The sequence below is a fragment of the Eutrigla gurnardus genome (assembly GCF_963514095.1).
Source record: "Eutrigla gurnardus genome assembly, chromosome: 3".
In the NCBI taxonomy this organism is placed as follows: Eukaryota; Metazoa; Chordata; class Actinopteri; order Perciformes; family Triglidae; genus Eutrigla; species Eutrigla gurnardus.
Window position 1 is genome coordinate 31,927,058 of NC_139917.1, and position 23,745 is coordinate 31,950,802.

General features: G+C 40.8%; 1 protein-coding gene across 1 annotated transcript; it reads left to right on the plus strand.

Annotated features, from left to right (window-relative positions):
• The first annotated feature begins 54 nt into the window (after positions 1 to 54).
• LOC311011590 (hemicentin-1-like) lies at positions 55 to 23,615 on the plus strand. The gene is made up of 23 exons (XM_084006624.1): positions 55 to 201; positions 1,754 to 2,110; positions 2,487 to 2,711; positions 4,275 to 4,616; positions 5,499 to 5,726; positions 5,800 to 6,057; positions 6,171 to 6,431; positions 7,404 to 7,664; positions 8,159 to 8,267; positions 8,347 to 8,410; positions 9,082 to 9,275; positions 15,176 to 15,240; positions 16,516 to 16,848; positions 16,941 to 17,003; positions 18,721 to 18,939; positions 19,581 to 19,838; positions 20,291 to 20,548; positions 20,627 to 20,887; positions 21,504 to 21,588; positions 21,671 to 21,731; positions 22,103 to 22,275; positions 22,689 to 22,799; positions 22,943 to 23,615. Exons 1-22 carry the CDS (start codon positions 153 to 155, stop codon positions 22,780 to 22,782), a joined length of 4,218 nt encoding a protein of 1,405 aa, XP_083862750.1. The 5' UTR covers positions 55 to 152; the 3' UTR covers positions 22,783 to 22,799; positions 22,943 to 23,615.
• The last annotated feature ends 130 nt before the right edge of the window (positions 23,616 to 23,745 follow it).

Consider the following 23,745-nt stretch of genomic DNA (forward strand, 5'->3'; position numbering starts at 1 on the left):
GTTGAATTGAATTGAATTGACGGTGTGAACAGGAAGGAAGTGTGAGAGAACTTCCTCCTTCGGTGAAAGTAGAAGTCCGCATCTTATTCGGAACGTTATAGTCTTAGTCTTAGTTTAATCGTCCCTGAAGCCGAGACACGAGAGGAGCAGCGATGACTTTAACAGGATGTGGATTTGTTGTCTTCCTTCTCTTTCTGCCAGGTACTGCACACACACACACACACACACACATCCACACACACACACACACACACACACACACACACACACACACATCCACACACACACACACACACACACACACACACACACACACACACACACACACACACACACACACACACACATCCACACACACATCCACACACACACACACACATCCACACACACATCCACACACACATCCACACACACACACACACATCCACACACACATCCACACACACACACACACATCCACACACACATCCACACACACACACACACACACAGACACACACACACACACATCCACACACATCCACACACACACACACACACACACACACACACACATCCACACACACACACACACATCCACACACACATCCACACACACACACACACACACACACACACACACACACACACACACACACACACACACATCCACACACACACACACACATCCACACACACATCCACACACACACACACACATCCACACACACACACACACACACACACACACATCCACACACACACACACACACACACACACACACACACACACACACACACACACACACATCCACACACACATCCACACACACACACACACACATCCACACACACACACACACACACACACACACACACATCCACACACACACACACACATCCACACACACATCCACACACACACACACACACACACACACACACACACACACACACACACACACACACACATCCACACACACATCCACACACACACACACACACATCCACACACACACACACACACACACACACACACACACACATCCACACACACACACACACACACATCCACACACACACACACACACACACACACACACACACACACACACACACACACACACATCCACACACACATACACACACACACACACACACACACACATCCACACACACACACACACACACACACACACACACACACACACACACACACACACACACACACACACACATCCACACACACACACACACACACACACACACACACACACACATACACACACACACACACACACACACACACACACACACACATCCACACACACACACACACACATCCACACACACACACACATATCCACACACATCCACACACACACACACACATCCACACACACACACATCCACACACACACACATATCCACACACATCCACACACACACACACATCCACACACACATCCACACACACATCCACACACACACACACACACAGTCTTTTAGAGGTCTTTTCTGTACCATTACATGTTCAGCACAAGTGACATTTATAACCTTTACTGTGCTGACCTGCTGTGTCCTGCTCACAGAAAGAGTTTTTCACATCCATCAGTGAGCTTCAAACGACGGTCCGTGTGAACTCTACTGATGCAGAAAAACACAATTGTCTAAAGGATTTTGAAGAGTTTTGTCTAATGTTTTTGGTGTTTGTGTTTTAAAGATGGTGCCTAATCAATAAAATAATGGTGTATTTGGTTTGTGTGTGTTCCAGTGATTCGGGGTCAGTATGGCTGGGGGGTCACCTACACCTCCACTCAGATCTGTGCCTTAGTGGGATCAACAGTGGAGATACACGGCAGCTACACGTTCCCGTCCAGAACAGGAGACGGAGAGACCACGGTTCAGAGAGCTTTCTGGTTCACCAGACTTCAGGACCAACAACCCATGGATGTGAGAACAGACCCGGAGTACGCCGGCCGAGTGACCTACAGTCATCACAGCCACAGCTGCACTCTGAGGATCACGGAGCTGAGAGAGAGCGACTCGGCTGTGTACAAGTTCAGGTTCATGACCAGACAACCAGAGGAGAGATTTACTGGTGAACCTGGAGTCACTCTGACCGTCAAAGGTAACGCAACGCTCCAAACCCTCTGGTGTGTCTGCTGAGCTCCGTGTACGACGACGTTTCAGTCTAAAATGAGATGCTTCTTTCTCTACAAATGCAGGTTTCCACTGTATGTATATATATATTATATATATATATATATATATATATATATATATATATATTATATATATAATCTTTTAAATTGACAAATAATTCCGACGTTGACTACCAGAGATATTTTTCCTGTTATAAGGTCCCATTGGCAGCAGCAGAAGGGGCGGGACTTCTTTATTGTGGCAGGTGGATGATGAATTATAAAAAGAGATATATGAGCTGTATGTCATGTTTGCTTTGATGTGTAATATAATATTTAGTGAAGAACATAGTTGCTTTACAGATCCAGATCTTCAGGTGAGGATATCAGAAAAATCGTCATATACTACCTGGGCGAAGCTGACGTGTCACAGCAGCTGTCGACTACCTGATCCTTCTTACTTCGTCTGGTATAAGAATGGACAGAGATATCAGGAAACACCATCTCCCTTAACGGGCTACTTTAGTTCTACAGACAGCTATTCCTGTGCTGTGAGAGGACGTGAGGATTTTCCGTCTCCTCCCAAGTGTGAGTTTATTTCACTGGGGTTTTTTTGGGACATACTATACAACTACTTTTTCAACTTACGACAAACTAATATGCCTTTTTTTAAATCTTATAATATGTCTTTTTGGCCTACTACACTATGCTTTTTTAAATTTTAAACCTGAAAAAGTCATATTAAATTATATCTATACTATGTCTGTTATTTGACAAACTACCATGACTTTTTCATGATTATTTCTCATGACTTTTATCTATGACTATTTTCAAAAACTTTTTTCATTACTTTTTTCCACAAATTTTTTCATTACTTTTTTCGACATACTGTATACCATTACTTTTTTTCATGACTAAAAATAAGTCATGAAATATATATATATATATATATATATATATATATATATATATATATATATATATATATTATATATATAATAAGGACTTTTTCAGGACTTTTTGTGAATTTTTGTATTACTATTTTCATTACTTTTTTCACAACTTTATTCATGACTTTTTTTCACTACTTTTTTTCATTACTTTTTTAAACGTACTATACTGACTTTTTTCATTACTTTTTTGACATACTATTCTATGATCTTTTTTCGACATGCTATACTATGACTTTTGTAATGACATTTTGGCATACTGCACTATGCCTTTCTTAATTATTTTTTTAAACAGGAAAAAGTATTAAAGTAAAAAGAATAGTATTTTTACAGCGCCATCTCAAAGGCTGCAACAAAAAGGGGAGACCAGACAATTTAAAGTAATGCATAGATGTATTTATTTCACAAATCAGCCCAAATGAATGAAACAATTGTGGAAGTGATGTGTCCTTGTGTGGTATGTGAAAATGTCTGAAACAAACAAAAGAGCAGTCATGTCAACAAATGGGGAGAGATGGGGAGGTCCATCACACATCACACATCCACATCAGGCTGAGGTGTGGCTCATCACCTGTTAAGTCCTGCAAGAGAAGGAAATGAACACAAACCCCTGCTGGATTGGAGGGGTCATCACAGGATGTCAAAACGTTTCAGGAAAAGTCATAGTATGTAGGTAAAGAAAAATGTATACAGTATAGGCTAGTATGTTGGAAAAATTCATAGTTAAAAAAAACAGTCAAGGAAAAAATCACAGTATAGTATGTAAAAAAAGTGCAGAAAAAGTCATTATAGTATGTCGGGAAAAGTGATGAAAAAAACGTTTTTAAAAGATATTTTACAAGTTATTATATTATAATTTTGAATGACGTACTGTGTGTTGACTTTTATCTACAAACTATACTATGAATTTATACTATGAACACTATAACAATAACTATTTTTTTTATATTTTATCACATTTTTACTCTAACATACTTTATGATGTTGTTCTATGAAACAATATACTTTGTCTTTTTTCACATACTATACTCTTATGAGATACTACACAGGAAATGTGTCTGCCAGCCTCTTTGCTGACACTTTCTGATGGTGAGGACTACGACGGCTCTGAAGCCATTTGTGTGGGATTTTTTTTCCATGTTTGAGGACGCCCTTCTGCCGACATAAAACAAATGTGAAGTGAAAATGTTTTATGTTTCAGGTGTCCGTGAGCAAACCTGTAACAGAGTGACTTACAGTGACAGAAGCATCTGTGCCGCCAAAGGCTCGTCGGTGGACATTTCCTGCACCTACTACAGCAGTGATAAAGACGTCACATCCAAATTCTGGTTCAGTCCTGAACGGAGTCAGAAGTGGGGGGATCCAGAACGACCTGACTCCCAATACGGAGGTCGTGTTCAGGTCATTGGAGGAGAGGGAGGACGCTCCACTCTGAGAATCAGTGACCTGACAGAGAGCGACTCGGCCGAGTATCGCTTCAAGTTCAAGTCTGGAAGTTTTGAATGGCGGAGCAGTTTACCTGGTACAAGGCTGACTGTCACAGGTACTGATGAACACACAATACTGCATGTATACTTACATATATATACTGAGGCAGTAGTATAGTTAGAGTCACAGGTACTGATGAACACACAATACTGCATGTATACTTACATATATATACTGAGGCAGTAGTATAGTTAGAGTCACAGGAGGTACTGATGAACACACAATACTGCATGTATATATGTATGTATATACCTATGCAGTAGTATAGTTAGAGTCACAGGTACTGATGAACACACAATACTGCATGTATACTTACATATATATACTGAGGCAGTAGTATAGTTAGAGTCACAGGAGGTACTGATGAACACACAATACTGCATGTATATATGTATGTATATACCTATGCAGTAGTAGTTAGAGTCACAGGTACTGATGAACACACAGTTAAAAAAGCCTTGTTAGTTTTTATGGTTTCCTATTAAATTAAATAGTTTACAAATCATTGAACATTAAAACTTATAAGAGTGTTTATTTACTCTGTTAATCAGGAACATCGTTCAGACCGAGAAAGTACTCCGATCGGGTACTTTAGTAAAAGTAGTCATACCACTGAATAGATAATCAAATAAACTTAAAGTAGCCTACCTGACATAAAATTACTCATTTTGCCTAATTTTAGAATAATCTAGATTATATTATTGGATTATAATTATTCATGTTTTAACATTTTAAACACTTTTAACATGTTTATTATATTTTATCTGCTGGGCAGCCTGTGAATTTCATTGTTGGCCATCAATAGTTTTATCATCATTATGTACAAGAATGTGATTACAACGTTATTTCATATAATAACGATGAAGAACTGGTGGTTTGACCGGGGTTCAGAGTGTCACATGATTTTATCGGTTAGCCAATGGCATGTCACATGCAGCCCTCCAGGTGCAGGTGAGCGGAGCGACAGGCCGGCGGTCCGACGCCGAGGCAGAGCTGACGTGTCTGAGCAGCTGCAGTCCAGCAGCCGGTCTTTCCTTCGTCTGGTTTAAGAACGGGGAGGAACTCTGGAGGGAGGAAGGATCTTCATACACGGACCGGTTTTATCCTGGAGACGACATCTCTTGTGCTTTGAAAGGACACGAGAACTACAGAGCTCCCTCAGTGTGTGAGTCTTCTCCACTGTGGAACTCATAACAATATTGCTTCTACACCTTTTTAAGCAATGTCATCTCCTCCAGATGTTCCAAAGCTTCCCTCTGTGTCGATGAGTCCTCCTGGTGATGTCATGGAGGGCAGTTCAGTGAATCTGAGCTGTAGCAGTGATGCTAACCCAGCAGCTAACTACACCTGGTACAAGGAGACCCAACTAAGGCTCAGTGAAGACCCTCTCCTGGTCCTCAGCTCCATCCAGTCCTCTGACTCTGGACAGTATTACTGTGTAGCTGAGAACCTGCTGGGGACGACAACATCTGGACACATCTCTGTCGATGTGAAATGTGAGTGAAAACACAACATTCATCTTTTTAATCTTAATTTTGGGTTTAAAATCACTTCAAAAGAAGCTTTTCTGGTTTGTAATTAATAAATTGTATGAAATCATCTCCTCCAGATGCTCCAAAGCTTCCCTCTGTGTCGATGAGTCCTCCTGGTGATGTCATGGAGGGCAGTTCAGTGACTCTGAGCTGTAGCAGTGATGCTAACCCAGCAGCTAACTACACCTGGTACAAGGAGAACCAAACGCTGCTTCATGGACCAGAAGGACGTTATGGTTTCCTCTCCATCAGCTCTGAGGACAGAGGGATCTACTACTGCAAGGCTGAGAATCAACATGGAGAGATCAACTCTTCCTCTCTGCTGGTAGACGTCCAGTGTGAGTATTAAACATCAGCACTTTAAATACCAACTTAGTATCAGTTACATTAGATTGAGATAGCAACTCTGTCAATCACAGACTGTATAGAAGAAGGTGACGTCGTCATGGTGACGTCACCCGTTGGTTTGTCAACTACGGTTTTGAAGCCTCGAGTTTTGGCATTTTGGCCTTTGTCATCTTAGAATGTTTACAACCAGTGAAAGGAAGTGACCATATTTGGACTGTGAAGGAGCGACGGGTGGGTCAGGTGAACACAAGTGGCAGACCAGCACCCTTACTGCATCCGGATCAATGTGGATTCTGGTGTGAAGCTGCTAACAAAGTTAGCTTCATGATCAAAGTTAACCTTTCAGCTAAGTATTAAAGTCATCTTAGTAGCTAACTAGCATTGGTAGCGACCTGTCAATCAGCAGGTAAGCCCCGCCCCCTAAAGCATCCCCTGCTTTCTGGTCTGGTGGACTCTAAATGGACCATAATGTACTAAATGAACATCATGCTGGATTGAAGAAGACTTGAAACTAGAGATTGAGACCATAAACTCATGTTTACAATGTTTACTGAGATAATACATCAAGAGAGAAGTAGGACCATTTTCTCATAGACTTCTATACAACCAGAGAGGAGTCGCCCCCTGGTGGCCAGCAGAGAGAAGTAGGACCATTTTCTCATAGACTTCTATACAACCAGAGAGGAGTCGCCCCCTGGTGGCCAGCAGAGAGAAGTAGGACCATTTTCTCATAGACTTCTATACAACCAGAGAGGAGTCGCCCCCTGGTGGCCAGCAGAGAGAAGTAGGACCATTTTCTCATAGACTTCTATACAACCAGAGAGGAGTCACCATTTTAAGGCGCTTCAGTGTTGGCTTCACTTTTCAGAACCGGAGGTTGAAAAAAACATGGTCTGCTTTTCACCTCAGCGCCACCTTGCATATATTTTGTTAATGTTCATGAGTTCATATGTGTCCTCCAGATGCTCCAAAGCTCCCCTCTGTGTCGATGAGTCCTCCTGGTGATGTCATGGAGGGCAGTTCAGTGACTCTGAGCTGTAGCAGTGATGCTAACCCAGCAGCTACCTACACCTGGTACAAGGAGGACCAAGACTCACCCATAGCATCAGGACAGACCTTCACCATCACTGACATCAGAGCTGAACACAGTGGGATTTATTACTGTGAAGTCCAGAACACAAGAGGACGTCATAGCAACACCTTCCATCTGACTGTTGGAGCCGGTAAATGATGTGCTTTCACCTACATACACTTTTTTACAACATACTCCTAGAGTCATTTTACACATACGTTTGTATTTGGTATTGATGTTGACACAAAGTGAATTTATACTTGTTATTCATGTTACAGAAATCTCCCTGTAGGATCCAGTTACATTTCATGTTTAGTTACTTGAGATGTTCATCTACCCAGGACTTTGAGATTTATTATCAGTGATTAGAACTAAAACTGCTTTAAGGAGCTCTTTAAGGTGTGATGGTGTCTGACCATTTAGAGCTTTGTAGGGGAGGAAAAGGATGTTAATTCATTTTATAGGTTTTCTGGTGTCAGAATGGCGAAGTCATTTCTTGTTGGATTATTCTTTCTATTATCTTGTTTTTGTTTATAACAAACAAACTGGCAACATATTTGATTCACCTGATCTCAACCAAAGTAAAACTGTTTCCTATGAAAATGTAGGAGATCTTGTATCATCTGTATTCAGATCAGTTGTCAGTGTTTCCCTCTGATCATGCAGCAGCCTGGAAATCAGCAGCTGCAGGAACCATCACTGCTGTTCTCCTGCTGGCCATCGCACTGCTCGTCGTCGCCCTCCTGTGGAGGAGGTGAGATATTCTGTGATGCACCTCAGATGTTCCCTAAATGTAGTCGTTAGCTCATTCATCTGCTTGTCCTCGTATCCAGAAGAAGCAGGTCTAACGGTGGAGAGAGCCTCGACGACAGAGCCCAGGAAAGAGAGAGAGTTCAAGTACGTATAGAAAATCGCCGTCTCTCGCCCTCGCAGTGCATCGGCGGTGGCTCGCTACGCAAATGTAATGGTGGCTCTTTTAGAAAGTAGCTCAACTGAAAATGGTGTTCTGTGGATTATCCTGGATTATCCTGGATTATCCTGGATGATTGGGACACGGTATCTGTATCTGCCGTTGAATTTCATAAATGATTTACTTCTCAGGTCAAAATGTTTTAACAAACTAAACTAGAAATGTAATCCATCACGTTACATTTCAACTTTAGCAACTTTAGCCTGTTAGCAGAAGTAGCATGTAAACAGTTTAGCTAGCTAACGTTGTAACACCATTCATACGTTAATATTCATTACTTTACTTAGAAATGCACTGAAACCAAGTAGGTAACAAAGTACAAATACTTTGTGTACTTAAGTAGGATTTTCTGCTCCTGGTGCGATTAAATATTAAATATGAGGCTCCTGTGGCGTTCACTTCCTGCAGGAGAACTATTTTTTTTGGTTTGGAGTCCTGTGATCCGCCTTCTTTCGACTTCCTCACTTCCTGTGTGTGCACACTGGAGTGCAGTCCGCCTCATGGCCTTAAATGGGGGGTTGGCCGGCGTTTACCTGCCTTACCTCACGAGGCCAGTAGGACGCATCATCATCATAAGGAACTTTCTTTGTCCCGTCAGCTACCAGCGGGTCCGGTGAGCGACATGGCGTCAGCGGATGAGTGTCACTACTCCAACATCCACATCTTCCAGAAGCAGGAAGATGCTCTGTACTGGAACGTCAGCCCGGCTCAGGCTCGCAGACGAGCCCAGGACGAGGACGATGACGATGCTGTTGAGTACACTGCTGTGAAACCTACCAGTAGAGCCCCGGGGTGAGCGGCACATTTTCATCTCTATGTGGTTTTTACACACATTGGGTTAGAAAGTGTCAATGTTTTATTTTTCCCTTCACAGACATCAAGAAGATGGGGAGGATGTATTTGCACTGTACAGCACAGTCAGAAAATGAACACATCGCGGGTCTATTCATGGATGAAGCAGGTAGCCGACAGACATGGACAACTGCAGCATCGAGGTAGCCAAACAAATACAAAAAATGTCTTTGTGAAGACATGCTTGTTTGGTTATTGTTTCTTTCAGGGCAACGAATAATTGTAATAATAAAAAACATGTTCTCACTTACCCTGCTGGCATCTAACCATGGAGGTAAGCCAAATGCCACGAGGGTTTTTCCTTTTGTTTTTGTAATTTGTGTGAACTCAGACTTGAACTGCACAAAAAATATATATCAGCATGCTACAATGCATATTAATATTATATTATATATTATGTACTGTGAAAGGAATAAAACACAATTAAAATACTGTCAAAATGTGTGCTCCATTCAGGTCTATTTATTTTACTCTTAAGTTTCAAGTTCTTTATTGTGATATGCACAACCAGAAGCAATGAAAAACAGTATATAACAAATCTAAGACAAAACATAGTATAGAAGTTAAACCATAGGGATATAATTTGACATAATGTACTGTATATTTGTATAATTGTGGGTATTTCTTACAAGAGCCCAATCTCCCAGGTTACCTGAACTACGCAGTGTGATATTCAAGTTGAAACCATTGGACTAGATGATATTTATTAAGAGACTATAAGCATCGATGCAGCTCGACTGCAGTGAAGCGTGAAACTGGTACGTGTGAGCACTGTAGTAATGAATAAACAGTAGAGCATGTCCTTATTTACTGTTCAAAGTATCAACAGGAAAGGAAGGTTCTACAAGATTAACACATCAAATGTAACATCAAAGAAATACTACAAATTAACTCATGTTGGGTATAAAGCAATATTTATCTTTTTGGAAAATACTGGAATTATTAGGAGAATATAGAGTAGTTTTCTTTTTTAATTATTATTATTATGTTTCTTTCTTTTCATCCAGTAGATTTAGACCATTATGATCCACACTCCATGTCAGGAGGGGGCGCATTAAGCCAGCCCCCATAAAAAAAAACAACAAGAAAACAAGAAGAAGAACTGCAGCGACGCGTTCGGTCACGCGCGGCTCTGGGCGGGGTTTTGAGGAGGAGGGAAAGGTAGCGGGGGCGAGGGATGCTAATGGCGCTACCGGCCGCTCTCCCCCCTGCTGGCGGAGCCGCGTCACCACGCTGGACCGGAGGTCGCCCCCCCCCGGCCGGCACCGAAGCTCGGACCGCCGAGGGAGGCGCTCCACCCCCGGGGAGGTTAAGTTCTGTTGCTCTCGATGCTAACATAGCTAGCTAGTTAGCTACTTTAGCAAAGTTTAAGCAGAATTGGAGTTTGTATTTGAGCTACGGAACGGATTTTCTCTCTTTTTTTTTGAAAGGTGAAAGTGACATTTACACGTGTAACTTTTTTTTTAACTACACGACTGTGAAAATATGTAATTAGAAAACACTACACATCCAAAAGTCTTAGCTAGGTTAGTTGGTTAGCTCGCATGTCTTGTTCACTAGCTAGCTTCTTTTTTTGTTCACAAACTTTATTTAATCATTTTACATATACAGCAGATCAGGCATGTACTCCACATGAAATTGACTTTTGAGAATACATTTAGAAAAAAAAAGTTCCAGTATAACATAACACATAATGTGTTAGGAAATTATTGTTTTTATGTATTTGGTGTTTGAAGTCAAACTGTAATATTGGGCTGTCTTTGCTCAATTGTTGAATATCTATGACAGCTTCCTCTCTTCTTAAATGAATGGGGGGACAACATAAATGGAATTTAAAAGCCACTAATCTACCATTGTTGTTGTTGTTATAGCCTTTATGCAGCGTGAACTATTTTCTTCATGTGATTAATTCTCATACAATATACTTGTTGGAGCTGTTTTTGTCGTGAATGCTCACATGGATGACATTTAGACGCTGACAACTGGTTTATTTTGATGTTTAAAGCTTCCACGTCGTCCGGGTTCCTGGAACAGAACTCTCCTCAACTTCCATTGTCGTCATGCATGCATGCAGGAAAGGATGCATGTCTGATGACGTTGGCGGTAAAACGTAGAGCAGTAATAATTACTACCGCTACCAGAGCTTTTGGTGGATTCAGGAGAAATCTACAGATGGAACAAAGAACTTGATAAATCATGTTTTCCATGTTTGTTTGTTTGTTTCCCCACGAGTCAGAATCAAAATCTCAAAAAATAATCAGTGAAAGTGTTTTTGTCATATTTCTTCTTAATTAAACTTCTTGGAACAACTTCTCACACATTTTTTGTTTCTTATCTTTTATATGTACTTCTATGCAAATTGGTTGTTTCCTTTCCTGTATGTAGTTTGGGTTTTTACTGCCTTCATGCATGTTGCTGATATAAAGAGGAAGGCAGGTGGGCAGACTGTTATTTAAATGAACCTCCTCTGCTTACTTTACTGTGTTACTGTCTCTGAGGGCAGAAACGGAGACGGGAGAGCAGCTATGAGTTTAACAGCAGCAGTCGTCTTCCTTCTCTCTGTGCCAGGTAATCTACATCTATATATCTACATCTATATATCTAATCTATATGTACATCTATATCTACATCTATATATCTAATCTATATGTCCATCTATATCTATATCTATATATCTAATCTATATGTACATCTATATCTAATCTATATCTACATCTATATCTAATCTATATGTACATCTATATCTACATCTATATCTAATCTATATGTACATCTATATCTACATCTATATCTATATGTACATCTATATCTACATCTATATGTAGATCTATATCTACATCAATATCTAATCTATATCTACATCTATATGTACATCTATATATCTAATCTATATCTACATCTATATTTAATCTATATCTACATCTATATCTATATCTAATCTATATATCTAATCTATATGTACATCTATATCTATATGTACATCTATATCTACATCTATATGTACATCTATATCTACATCAATATCTAATCTATATCTATATCTATATCTACATCTATATATCTAATCTATATCTACATCTATATGTACATCTATATATCTAATCTATATCTACATCTATATATCTAATCTATATGTAGATCTATATGTACATCTATATATCTAATCTATATGTACATCTATATCTACATCAATATCTAATCTATATGTACATCTATATCTACATCTATATCTACATCTACATCTAATCTATATCTACATCTATATCTACATCTATATCTACATCTACATCTAATCTATATCTACATCTAATCTATATCTACATCTATATGTACATCTATATGTACATCTATATCTACATCTATATCTACATCTAATCTATATCTACATCTAATCTATATCTACATCTATATGTACATCTATATCTACATCTATATCTACATCTATATCTACATCTACATCTAATCTATATCTACATCTAATCTATATCTACATCTATATGTACATCTACATCTAATCTATATCTACATCTAATCTATATCTACATCTATATGTACATCTATATGTACATCTATATCTACATCTATATCTACATCTACATCTAATCTATATCTACATCTACATCTAATCTATATCTACATCTATATCTACATCTACATCTAATCTATATCTACATCTATATCTAATCTATATGTACATCTATATCTACATCTATATCTACATCTAATCTATATCTACATCTATATCTAATCTATATGTACATCTATATCTACATCTATATCTACATCTAATCTATATCTACATCTATATCTAATCTATATGTACATCTATATCTAATCTATATGTACATCTATATCTACATCAATATCTAATCTATATCTACATCTATATCTACATCTATATCTATATCTATATGTACATCTATATCTATATGTACATCTATATCTACATCTATATGTACATCTATATCTAATCTATATGTACATCTATATCTACATCTATATCTATGTACATCTATATGTACATCTATATCTACATCTATATCTACATCTACATCTAATCTATATCTACATCTATATCTAATCTATATCTACATCTATATCTACATCTATATCTAATCTATATCTACATCTATATGTACATCTATATCTATATCTACATCTATATATCTAATCTATATGTACATCTATATGTACATCTATATATCTAATCTATATGTACATCTATATGTACATCTATATGTACATCTATATCTACATCTACAGCTATATCTACATCTATATCTAATCTATATCTACATCTATATCTACATCTATATCTACATCTATATATCTAATCTATATGTACATCTATATCTACATCTATATCTAATCTATATCTACATCTATACCACCTCGTAGGTCATGAGCACACTTACTTATTATTTTTTACCTGAGATGTAACCGTGATATCACACACACACACACACACACACACACACACACACACACACACACACACACACACACACACACACACACACACACACACTCACACACACACACACACACACACTCACACACACACACACACCGTTAAACCTTTCAACCACTACTATGAAGTTTAGCTCACCGTGGTTTTATTATGGAAGGAAGCTGAACATTTCTATTTTCTCTGCCCTGAACAATGCAGTTAGACGTTTTGTAAAGTTACAGACTGAGTCAAGACAACACAGTGATCGTATAGTTCATAGAGAATTAACTCTCTCTGCTATTAGTATTTTGGCTTTTTGTGATGTCATTTGTTGGTGTATCTTCAAATGCATCATATCCCTAAAAGTTGTTTTAAGTATTGATATTGTCATAAAAATACAAACATCGTCAGCACTCTTTTCTCTGGTTTCTCCACATATTCTTGTCTGGTCTCTGGACTCATGTGAGCTACTATCTAGACCTCTGGGGGACCACAGACAGTCTCTGGCTCCTCCACATAGTCTGGTCTGGTCTCTGGACTCATGTGAGTTACTATCTAGACCTCTGGGGGACCACAGACAGTCTCTGGTTTCTCCACATATTCTGGTCTGGTCTCTGGACTCATGTGAGCTACTATCTAGACCTCTGGGGGACCACAGACAGTCTCTGGCTCCTCCACATAGTCTGGTCTGGTCTCTGGACTCATGTGAGTTACTATCTAGACCTCTGGGGGACCACAGACAGTCTCTGGTTTCTCCACATATTCTTGTCTGGTCTCTGGACTCATGTGAGCTACTATCTAGACCTCTGGGGGACCACAGACAGTCTCTGGCTCCTCCACATAGTCTGGTCTGGTCTCTGGACTCATGTGAGTTACTATCTAGACCTCTGGGGGACCACAGACAGTCTCTGGTTTCTCCCACAGGAGGACGATGTCAATGCTGATAGATTTTCACAATACTTATTACCAGTTATTGTACAACACAAATTATAGCGTGATGATGCAAAAGCCAGAAGCCTTCACTTTCTGCTCCAACATGAATGAATGCTAGCTGGCGTCCTTTATTTTATCTTAAATTAAACCAACAGCCCCAGGAGTCATTGCCCCGGGGCCCTACTGTGTTAATCCAGCCATGGCTTCAGTGAGCGTGGAAGACATCCTCTTGTCTTTTTCACATCTTACATTTAACAGGTTGTATTGACTTGAATGGAAGACATATTTTCCTCCATTAAATAAAAATGAGCTGCTGTGGGAATGAAAGGTCCAAACTCTGGGAGATGGTGGTCCAGTGATTTATAACATCAGATAATGTATCAGGATTAATGTTTTTAATTTTGTCTTTGTCTTTTTATTTGCATATTTACTATCTATGTTCTGCATTTCTCTGCAGTTTCCTCGAGCACACATGGAACACAGACATCATCGTCATCTATCTTATTGCTCCACTCTTCCTTTGTACTGTTCATCCAAACCATGTTTTATCAAATAAACACATTTGCTTTATGCAAATTAACACCGATCATAAAACTGTGAAACAGTGCTAACTTAGAAAAAGGAAGTAAACATGCAAAAGAGGAATGTTTGTTTGTTTTTGAAGTAAGTAATAATTAACATGCCTGGAAGCATTTATTTAACCTTTCTGTTTCAAAGACACCGAGAATGCTTTGAAGGAATACATCACATCTCTGGTTCTGCTGTTATCAATGAGTGTCAATGTTTATAGAAGTACTCTTAATCAAAGCATTAAAACTTCTATCACCTCCAAATGAATGAATTAGCTCTTTAATCCGCAGCACTTAAGCAAAACTACTTGCACTAAGATTCAGTGTTCAGACTCTGTTTGGAGCAAAATGCTGCTTTTCAAACTGTTTGGGAATAAACGGCATGATAATACGGTTCAATAATTACTAATCGGTCTGCAGAAGGTAAATACTAAAGCACAAATTAGGGTCCACCGATACCGATTATTACTGATGTAGGAGACTGATAATCCATATTTGTCTGCAGTTTTTTAACAAAAGAGTCCAAATCTAGAATAACACAAAACTTAGTTTAAATTCTTTAAAGCATTTAATTCACAGAAGCTTTCAACATGACCTGAACACAAAGTACAGCTATCAACAGCATTGTTATGAAGATGAACAAACACAATACAAAATACGATAATGGTTCCCTGAAGTTTTATTAAGTTAGAATAAATAAAATAAAGAGCAGAGAGTGGCGGCATCATCAAATTACATTATTTCATCAGAATGCTGAATATCGGCGCCGATAATCCGTCGACCCCGAGTACAAATGTGTCATCATTGTTCCAAATTGCCTCTCAACCACGTCTTTACCTCAAACAGACAGTCTGTCCAGAGACTGAACCCACAAGTACCCGACTTCAGTCGATCTCAGCTTCATGTGTTTGCTTTTCTTTTCTGAAGCACCTTTAAACAACGAAACAAGTAACTAAAACCCCAAACCCATGAATCTGGGTCTGCAGTCTGAAATCTTGACATAGGGCACAGAGGGCAAGTATTTGAATAATACTATGTTAAACAACAACTGCCCTCTACTGGTTGAAAGCATGCTATTGCGATACATTTTGTCTTGGCTGTTGGGCTGATCTGAAGCCAGGTGCAGCCTTGGTCACCAAGGAATGCCTCTCCTGTCCTATGAAGGCTGCAGACGTGGACGGTGTGTGGTCAGGAGTCTGACTGTGTCCTGATGTGCTCTGGGTTTCAGGGATTCTGACCGGTTGGGAGGTGAAGTACGCCTCCGAAAAGATCTGTGCCTCCGAAAGATCAACGGTGGTCATGAACTGCTCCTACACATACCCACCCACGATTAACGGCGAGACTAACACAGTCGACAAGAGATTCTGGTATATTGCAGAGGAGAAGGATCTGACCACAGTCTCGGACTACGTGGGTCGCGTGGACTATATCTTTGACAACGAGGACTGCACTCTGAGAGTCAGGGACCTGAGACAGAACGACTCAGCCAACTACCGGTTCAGGTTCATAACCAACCTAGATAAATTTACTGGCGAACCTGGAGTAGATCTAACCGTCACAGGTAACATGACAGCCTCGTGAAAGTTCACCACATTGTGTATTAAGTTTCCAGATGTGTATTGTCGTAGATTACGTTAGATCTTGATGTATCAGAAACAAGTCCGTGGAAGGTGGATCAGCGGGTCAGAAACATCTTTGAACCTGGAGACGAGGGATGTACGACGGCCTATCAGGGTCACTGTAGGGGAAAAGGAGCCGAGAGAGGGAGCAATATTCAGAGAAAAACAGATTTGTTACTTTAAAACTAGCACATTTACGTCTTTATAAAGTTGCAGATTTGCTACTTTATTATGAAAACCGACATCTATGCTAGCTAACCTCCCGTGAATGTAGATTTCTGTTTCTAATGAATCATCCCAACGTGTGACAACGCCTCGTTAAGGTCCTTGGGGAGATGATGTTGATGGTTATTGTTGGTTTTATTTATATGAGGACAAACTGTCATCTTATGTGTTTATTGATCGGGGTGGTTGGGCTAAGATGCTAGCGGTAGCTTCACTTGTTGTCATAGCAACGGCAAACATCCTTATCATGTTAGCGGAACCAAGCTACTCTTTTATATCGGCTATATTTTGAAGGGAATATATGCCAAATGAAAGCGGCGGCGAGGTAGGAAGGCAAGATTCTTTATTAATAATTATTATATTAAAAAAAACTTGCAAAATTGCTTTTGCAAGTTTTTTTTCTACAGTGGCCCTAATACACCGTCGTAACGTCGTAGGGATGCACCGACAACAGGACAGGACACATAAATACTTATTTTAACTTTTAATTTATAATCTACATCCCGACTGTAAACTCTGCTCTGTTTGTCTTAAATCTTCAAATGTTCTGTGAAGCCATTCAGTCCAATTAATTAACTTATAAACTCACCACATATGGGGTTGAAATGATTACTTTCTTGCCTGAAAACATATTCAAGCTCTGTGACTAATATTTACAGCTCCAGCCTGACTCAAAATCTCACAATGCAGATGCAATGCATTGTGAGGCAGTTAGAGAATGTTACAGTAAGCTAACGTCTCACACTCAGAAATTGTTGTTACTGTAGTACACGTCCGGACCAGGCAGCAACCAGAAGCTCCTTAAAACTGTTATTCTCCCTGCTGGCCACCAGGGGGCGACTCCTCTCTAGTTGTATAGAAGTCTATGAGAAAATGGTCCTACTTCTCCCTGCTGGCCACCAGGGGGCGACTCATCTCTAGTTGTATAGAAATCTATGAGAAAATGATCCCACTTCTCTCTGCTGGCCACCAGGGGGCGACTCCTCTCTAGTTGTATAGAAGTCTATGAGAAAATGATCCCACTTCTCTCTGCTGGCCACCAGGGGGCGACTCCTCTCTAGTTGTATAGAAGTCTATGAGAAAATGATCCCACTTCTCTCTGCTGGCCACCAGGGGGCGACTCCTCTCTGGTTGTATAGAAGTCTATGAGAAAATGGTCCTACTTCTCTCTGCTGGCCACCAGGGGGCGACTCCTCTCTGGTTGTATAGAAGTCTATGAGAAAATGGTCCTACTTCTCTCTGCTGGCCACCAGGGGGCGACTCCTCTCTGGTTGTATAGAAGTCTATGAGAAAATGGTCCTACTTCTCTCTGCTGGCCACCAGGGGGCGACTCCTCTCTGGTTGTATAGAAGTCTATGAGAAAATGGTCCTACTTCTCTCTGCTGGCCACCAGGGGGCGTAGGCAGATGATATTATTAGTATGTTTATAAAGCATGATTGACATGTGCGTCATACACACTGTTACTGAACTTTATATGAATTGATTGATTACATGATCTGAAGGTCCTTTGATAAGTTTACTTGCCTCCACATGTGTTTGCTGTTAGTGTGGATGTGTGTGTGACTTTCCTACTTCCTCACACATCCAGCTCTCCAGATGCAGGTGACCACAGTCACGGTCCACCCGTCTTCTACCGAGGCAGAGCTCAGTTGCCACAGCCACTGCAGTCATCCGTCTTATGTCTGGTTCAAGAACGGACGTAAAGTACCTGAAGAAGCTGCTGCTTCTTATACTGGCCTCTTTAACCCTGGAGACGGCGTCTCCTGTGCTTTGAGGGGCTACGAGGATCACCGCTCCCCTTCACTGTGTGAGTCCACCTCAACATTATTACACAAGGGATCAGATTGGGAAGTCAAACTAAATTATTGGTCGTTTATGTATGAACTTCCACTGTGGGTGAAAAAAAGACCAGAAAGCAGGGGATGCTTTAGGGGGCGGGGCTTACCTGCTGATTGACAGGTCGCTACCACAACGCTACCAATGCTAGTTAGCTACTTAGATGACTTAAACACTTAAGCTGTAAAGTTGGCCTTGAATTATGGGAGCATTGTTAGCATCTTCACACCAGAATCCACATGGATCCAGATCCAGTAAAGGTGCTGCTCAGATCCACCCGTCGCTACTCCACACTCCAAATATGGTCACTTTCTTCAAGATGACGACGGCCAAAATGCCGAACTCGAGGCTTAAAAACTGGAGTCCACAAACCGCCGGGTGACGTCACCATGACGACGGTCCCTTATATGCACTTACACACAGACCTATGCTGCAGACTGAATGACTCCCTCATTCCGGTATAGAAAAGGAAATCTCCCTCGTTGAAAGGTCATTTCGTATTCTGATACCGTGTCTTCACCATCACCTGTTTGCTTGCCTGTTTTTATTTGGGGCTTGTTCGATATGGCGACTGTGAAACTCTGTTAAACGTGGATGTTTTTCCTCCTCCAGATGCTCCAGAGTGTCCCTCTGTGCTGATGAGTCCTCCTGGTGATGTAGTGGTGGGCAGTTCAGTGAATCTGACCTGTAGCATTGGTGCTCATATAGCAGCTAACTACACCTGGTACAGGGAGAACCAAACAAGGCTCAGTGAAGACCCTCAGCTGGTCCTCAGCTCCATCCAGACCTCTGACTCTGGACAGTATTACTGTGTAGCTGAGAACCTGCTGGGCAAGAGGACGTCTGAATACTTCTTCGTTGATGTGAAATGTGAGTGAGTTAATCAATGACACAGTGTGTATTAATGTCAAGTGTTGTTATAGTGACAAAGCACTGTTTTAAAAGATTTGAGTTTGTGTTACCATGCAAGGCTAGGATACTGTATGTGTATGGTAGCAATTATGATTAGTAATTATCATAAGAAGGTGAGGGCTTCTCTTGGTTCTATTGGGGATGGTTGGTGAAAGCCTGCTCCATGTTCCTCACCTGGTTCCAGATCAGCTCAAGGGCAATAGCAGGGTTTCAACCAGGAGAGGGCAGTCACTCTGCATATGTAGACTATGTAGAATTCAATTACTTTGCACTAATAAATCAGGATTTGGACCCGAATCAATCAACAACACTTCTAAATACATATTTTCAACCAGGAAAAAGAAATAAGTTTGTGGGTTTAGCTACTTTTTAAAATGTGTGTGGCTTTAAATTCATGTCATCTCCTCCAGATGTTCCAAAGCTCCCCTCTGTGTCGATGAGTCCTCCTGGTGATGTCATGGAGGGCAGTTCAGTGAATCTGAGCTGTAGCAGTGATGCTAACCCAGCAGCTAACTACACCTGGTACAAGGAGACCCAACTAAGGCTCAGTGAAGACCCTCTCCTGGTCCTCAGCTCCATCCAGTCCTCTGACTCTGGACAGTATTACTGTGTAGCTGAGAACCTGCTGGGGACGACAACATCTGGACACATCTCTGTCGATGTGGAATGTGAGTGATTATTCACTATTATTCACATGTTCTGGTGGAGTAACACACCCTTGATCTCTGTTAACACATCTCCTCCAGATGCTCCAAAGCTTCCCTCTGTGTCGATGAGTCCTCCTGGTGATGTCATGGAGGGCAGTTCAGTGAATCTGAGCTGTAGCAGTGATGCTAACCCAGCAGCTAACTACACCTGGTACAAGGAGGACCAAGACTCACCCATAGCATCAGGACAGACCTTCACCATCACTGACATCAGAGCTGAACACAGTGGGATTTATTACTGTGAAGCCCAGAACACAAGAGGACGTCATAGCAACACCTTCCATCTGACTGTTGGAGCTGGTGAGTCTTTCATCTGAGGAGGGGTTGTTCTGTGTGAACACACTGATAAAAGTCTTCACCCCCGACTGATGAGGACTCAAGACTCAGGCGGCGACCTCTAGGGTTCAAATCCAAAGTCCACAACCCAGTGGGTGACTGGCTACGTCCACTTCTTATATACAGGCTATGCTATGCCATGCAGCACGTTTTTTTTTAGACCCACATAGAAGATCAAATATTGGTAACATCTCAGCTCCCAGCCTCGGAGTCTCACTGCTCATCAAAGTCACACTTGGCCCAGGCAGCCAATCAAATCCAGGGAGAGGTTCTGATGCCGGTACATGTGGTAGGAAAGGACAAATCTAGACAAAAGGTTGATAATATGAGTGTTTTTTTTATTATTATTACTATTAATAATTACGATGAACTATATATATCTTTTTCTAGTAGGTCATGAACCAAAAACCTCCTCCTCATCCCAGCATTAGGGGCTCCACGTCTGCATCTTTTTTAAATATATATATATATATTTATATAATATAGTATAATATATGTATATATATATTATATATATAGTTATTTATATAAATATATATATGTGTGTGTGTGTGTATTAACTGCCAGTGTTTTCTTCCAGGAGATTCTTGGATATTAACAACTATTGGAACAGTCACTGCTATTTCAATTGTAGGCATACTCATCTCCGTCTTGCTCTGGATTAGGTGAGTAATTCTTCATCGTCAAAAATTAATTTCAAGCGATGAATTAAATGTGTCCATTAATTTCACTGGCCCTCCCAACCAGGAAGGAGAGGAGCACCCAGCAACCAGCTGAGCCTGTGGAGAAACCAGACGGAGGCGAACTGGTGAGGACGATCGGTTCAAGTCTGCATTTCATAAAAGTACAGGCAATGTCAACCTGTAGTAACTATACAAGACAGAGTATTAATACTTGTAAGTCAAGTACTCCTTGTTATGTGAGCTTTTTCAGACTTGTCTCACCCTGTTAGAGTAACTGAAGATCTTTGAGCGTTCCACCAGCGGTCAGTGTTTGTTTTCTCCAAAGGAACGAGGCATCGGATCGTCCTGAGGGTGGATGTGATCCCTCTGCATCACCGTGACCCACTAGCAGTGTGTGGCGGTGTCTGCACATCTGTATATCCTATGTTGTTGTGTTTGGGATGTTTCTAGATGCCGAGATGGAAACGTTAACACACACTTGTCTTCACGTCTGTAGAAACAACCAGCAGAGCAGCACTATGCCGTCATCCAGTTCTCTAAGACACGAGCAGATCCTGTCTGCTCCGGTACCGGACCAGCTCAGGACCAAACCCACAGACGGGGAGAGGAGGAGGTGGACAGAGTGGAGTACGCCACTATCAAATTCACCAGCGCCGACACACTGCCAGGGTGAGCAGCACTACGAACATACATTGTAAAGGATTCAACTTCCGTAGAGTAAAGTAGAGTTTATGGCCTCAAGTCTTCTTCAATCAATCAATTTAACACTTAGCTGTAAAGTTGAACCTTGACTCACGAAGCTAAGCTGAAGCTATCAATAACCAGATGAAAAGGATGCTGAAATAACTCCATCATGATGGTGATCAGTAGAAAGTCATGCTTTGTTAGCTCCGTCTGCCAGACCACAAGATAACTACTGTTAAAACGCTGGTTTTCTGAATGGAGTCTGGTGGATGGGTTGATTTTGACACATCTAAGTGCAGATTTACAAACTGGTTTAGTTTCAGCGTGACTGTTGTATCATGTAGTGATCTTTATTCTCCCTCTGCCCCGCTCAGAGACGCTCGTAGAGACGCTCGTAGAGACGCTCGTAGAGACGCTCGTAGAGAAGCCAGAGTGGATCCAGCTGCACTGTACAGCACAGTCATCCGCAACCATGACAACCACAACCTCTAATCTACTATTCAAATGTGGTAATTGGGTTTTTCTTCATCTTTTATTCAAGCAGTTAACTACATTTCAATATTATTTCTGGAAATACATTTTCACGGGACTTTCTTTTAGCTCTGATTTCGGTCTTCATCGACTCCTCCTCTTCTCACCTTCGTCCTTGCAGCAACTGCTGTTGTGTGTGTTTCCTGGAAGGCACAATCAAAGCCCAAGGTGTCCACTATGTGAGAGTGAAGCCCGGCTGAATGAATCAATAGTTTCCACTACAATAAATGAAGCATCTGGCGGGCGTGTCACACGTTAGGATTTGGTTCAAATATCCTGTATAACAGATTCAAAGCTCTTTACTGTAAGCCAAGTGTATGTGTCAAAACATCCTAAATACACATTCTGCTGTTTATTTTTCCACTTTGCCTGTTTGCATCTGTCGATTTTTCACCGTTATTAATGCCTTGTTTGCATACCATAAAAGCTGTTAATCATAAAGTGATGATGTTAATGTGAATAATCAACTGCAGACGTTCCACGGTGATATCTATTCCTTCACCTGTAGCGTCTTCAACATGTCTGTAATGTCACAATTCAGATCTTTAAAGGCCGTTTTCTCTAAATGAGTTATTTCTCACTCTGACCCAGAAATCTCCATTCAGCAGCACTTTACACAAGCGGTCCACTCTCCTTCATGTCATCATTGGTGAGAGGTTTGATCACGTATCCTCCATGGCCTGATTTTAACCTGCTGACAGTGTTTTCTGATTGATGGAGCGATACAAACAGTTTCCCAGTATGAAGCACGAGTCCAGATGATGCATCACACGTACAGTATAACAGTATAATGTCAGTCATCTAAAGAGGATGTAGTTTAACAGCCTGATATATCAGGCGGCGGCAGGTGAACGGCATCTTTAACGACGACGTCCTGAGTAGAAGCGCTTCACTGATGTGCTGATGCTCACATCCTGGTACGTC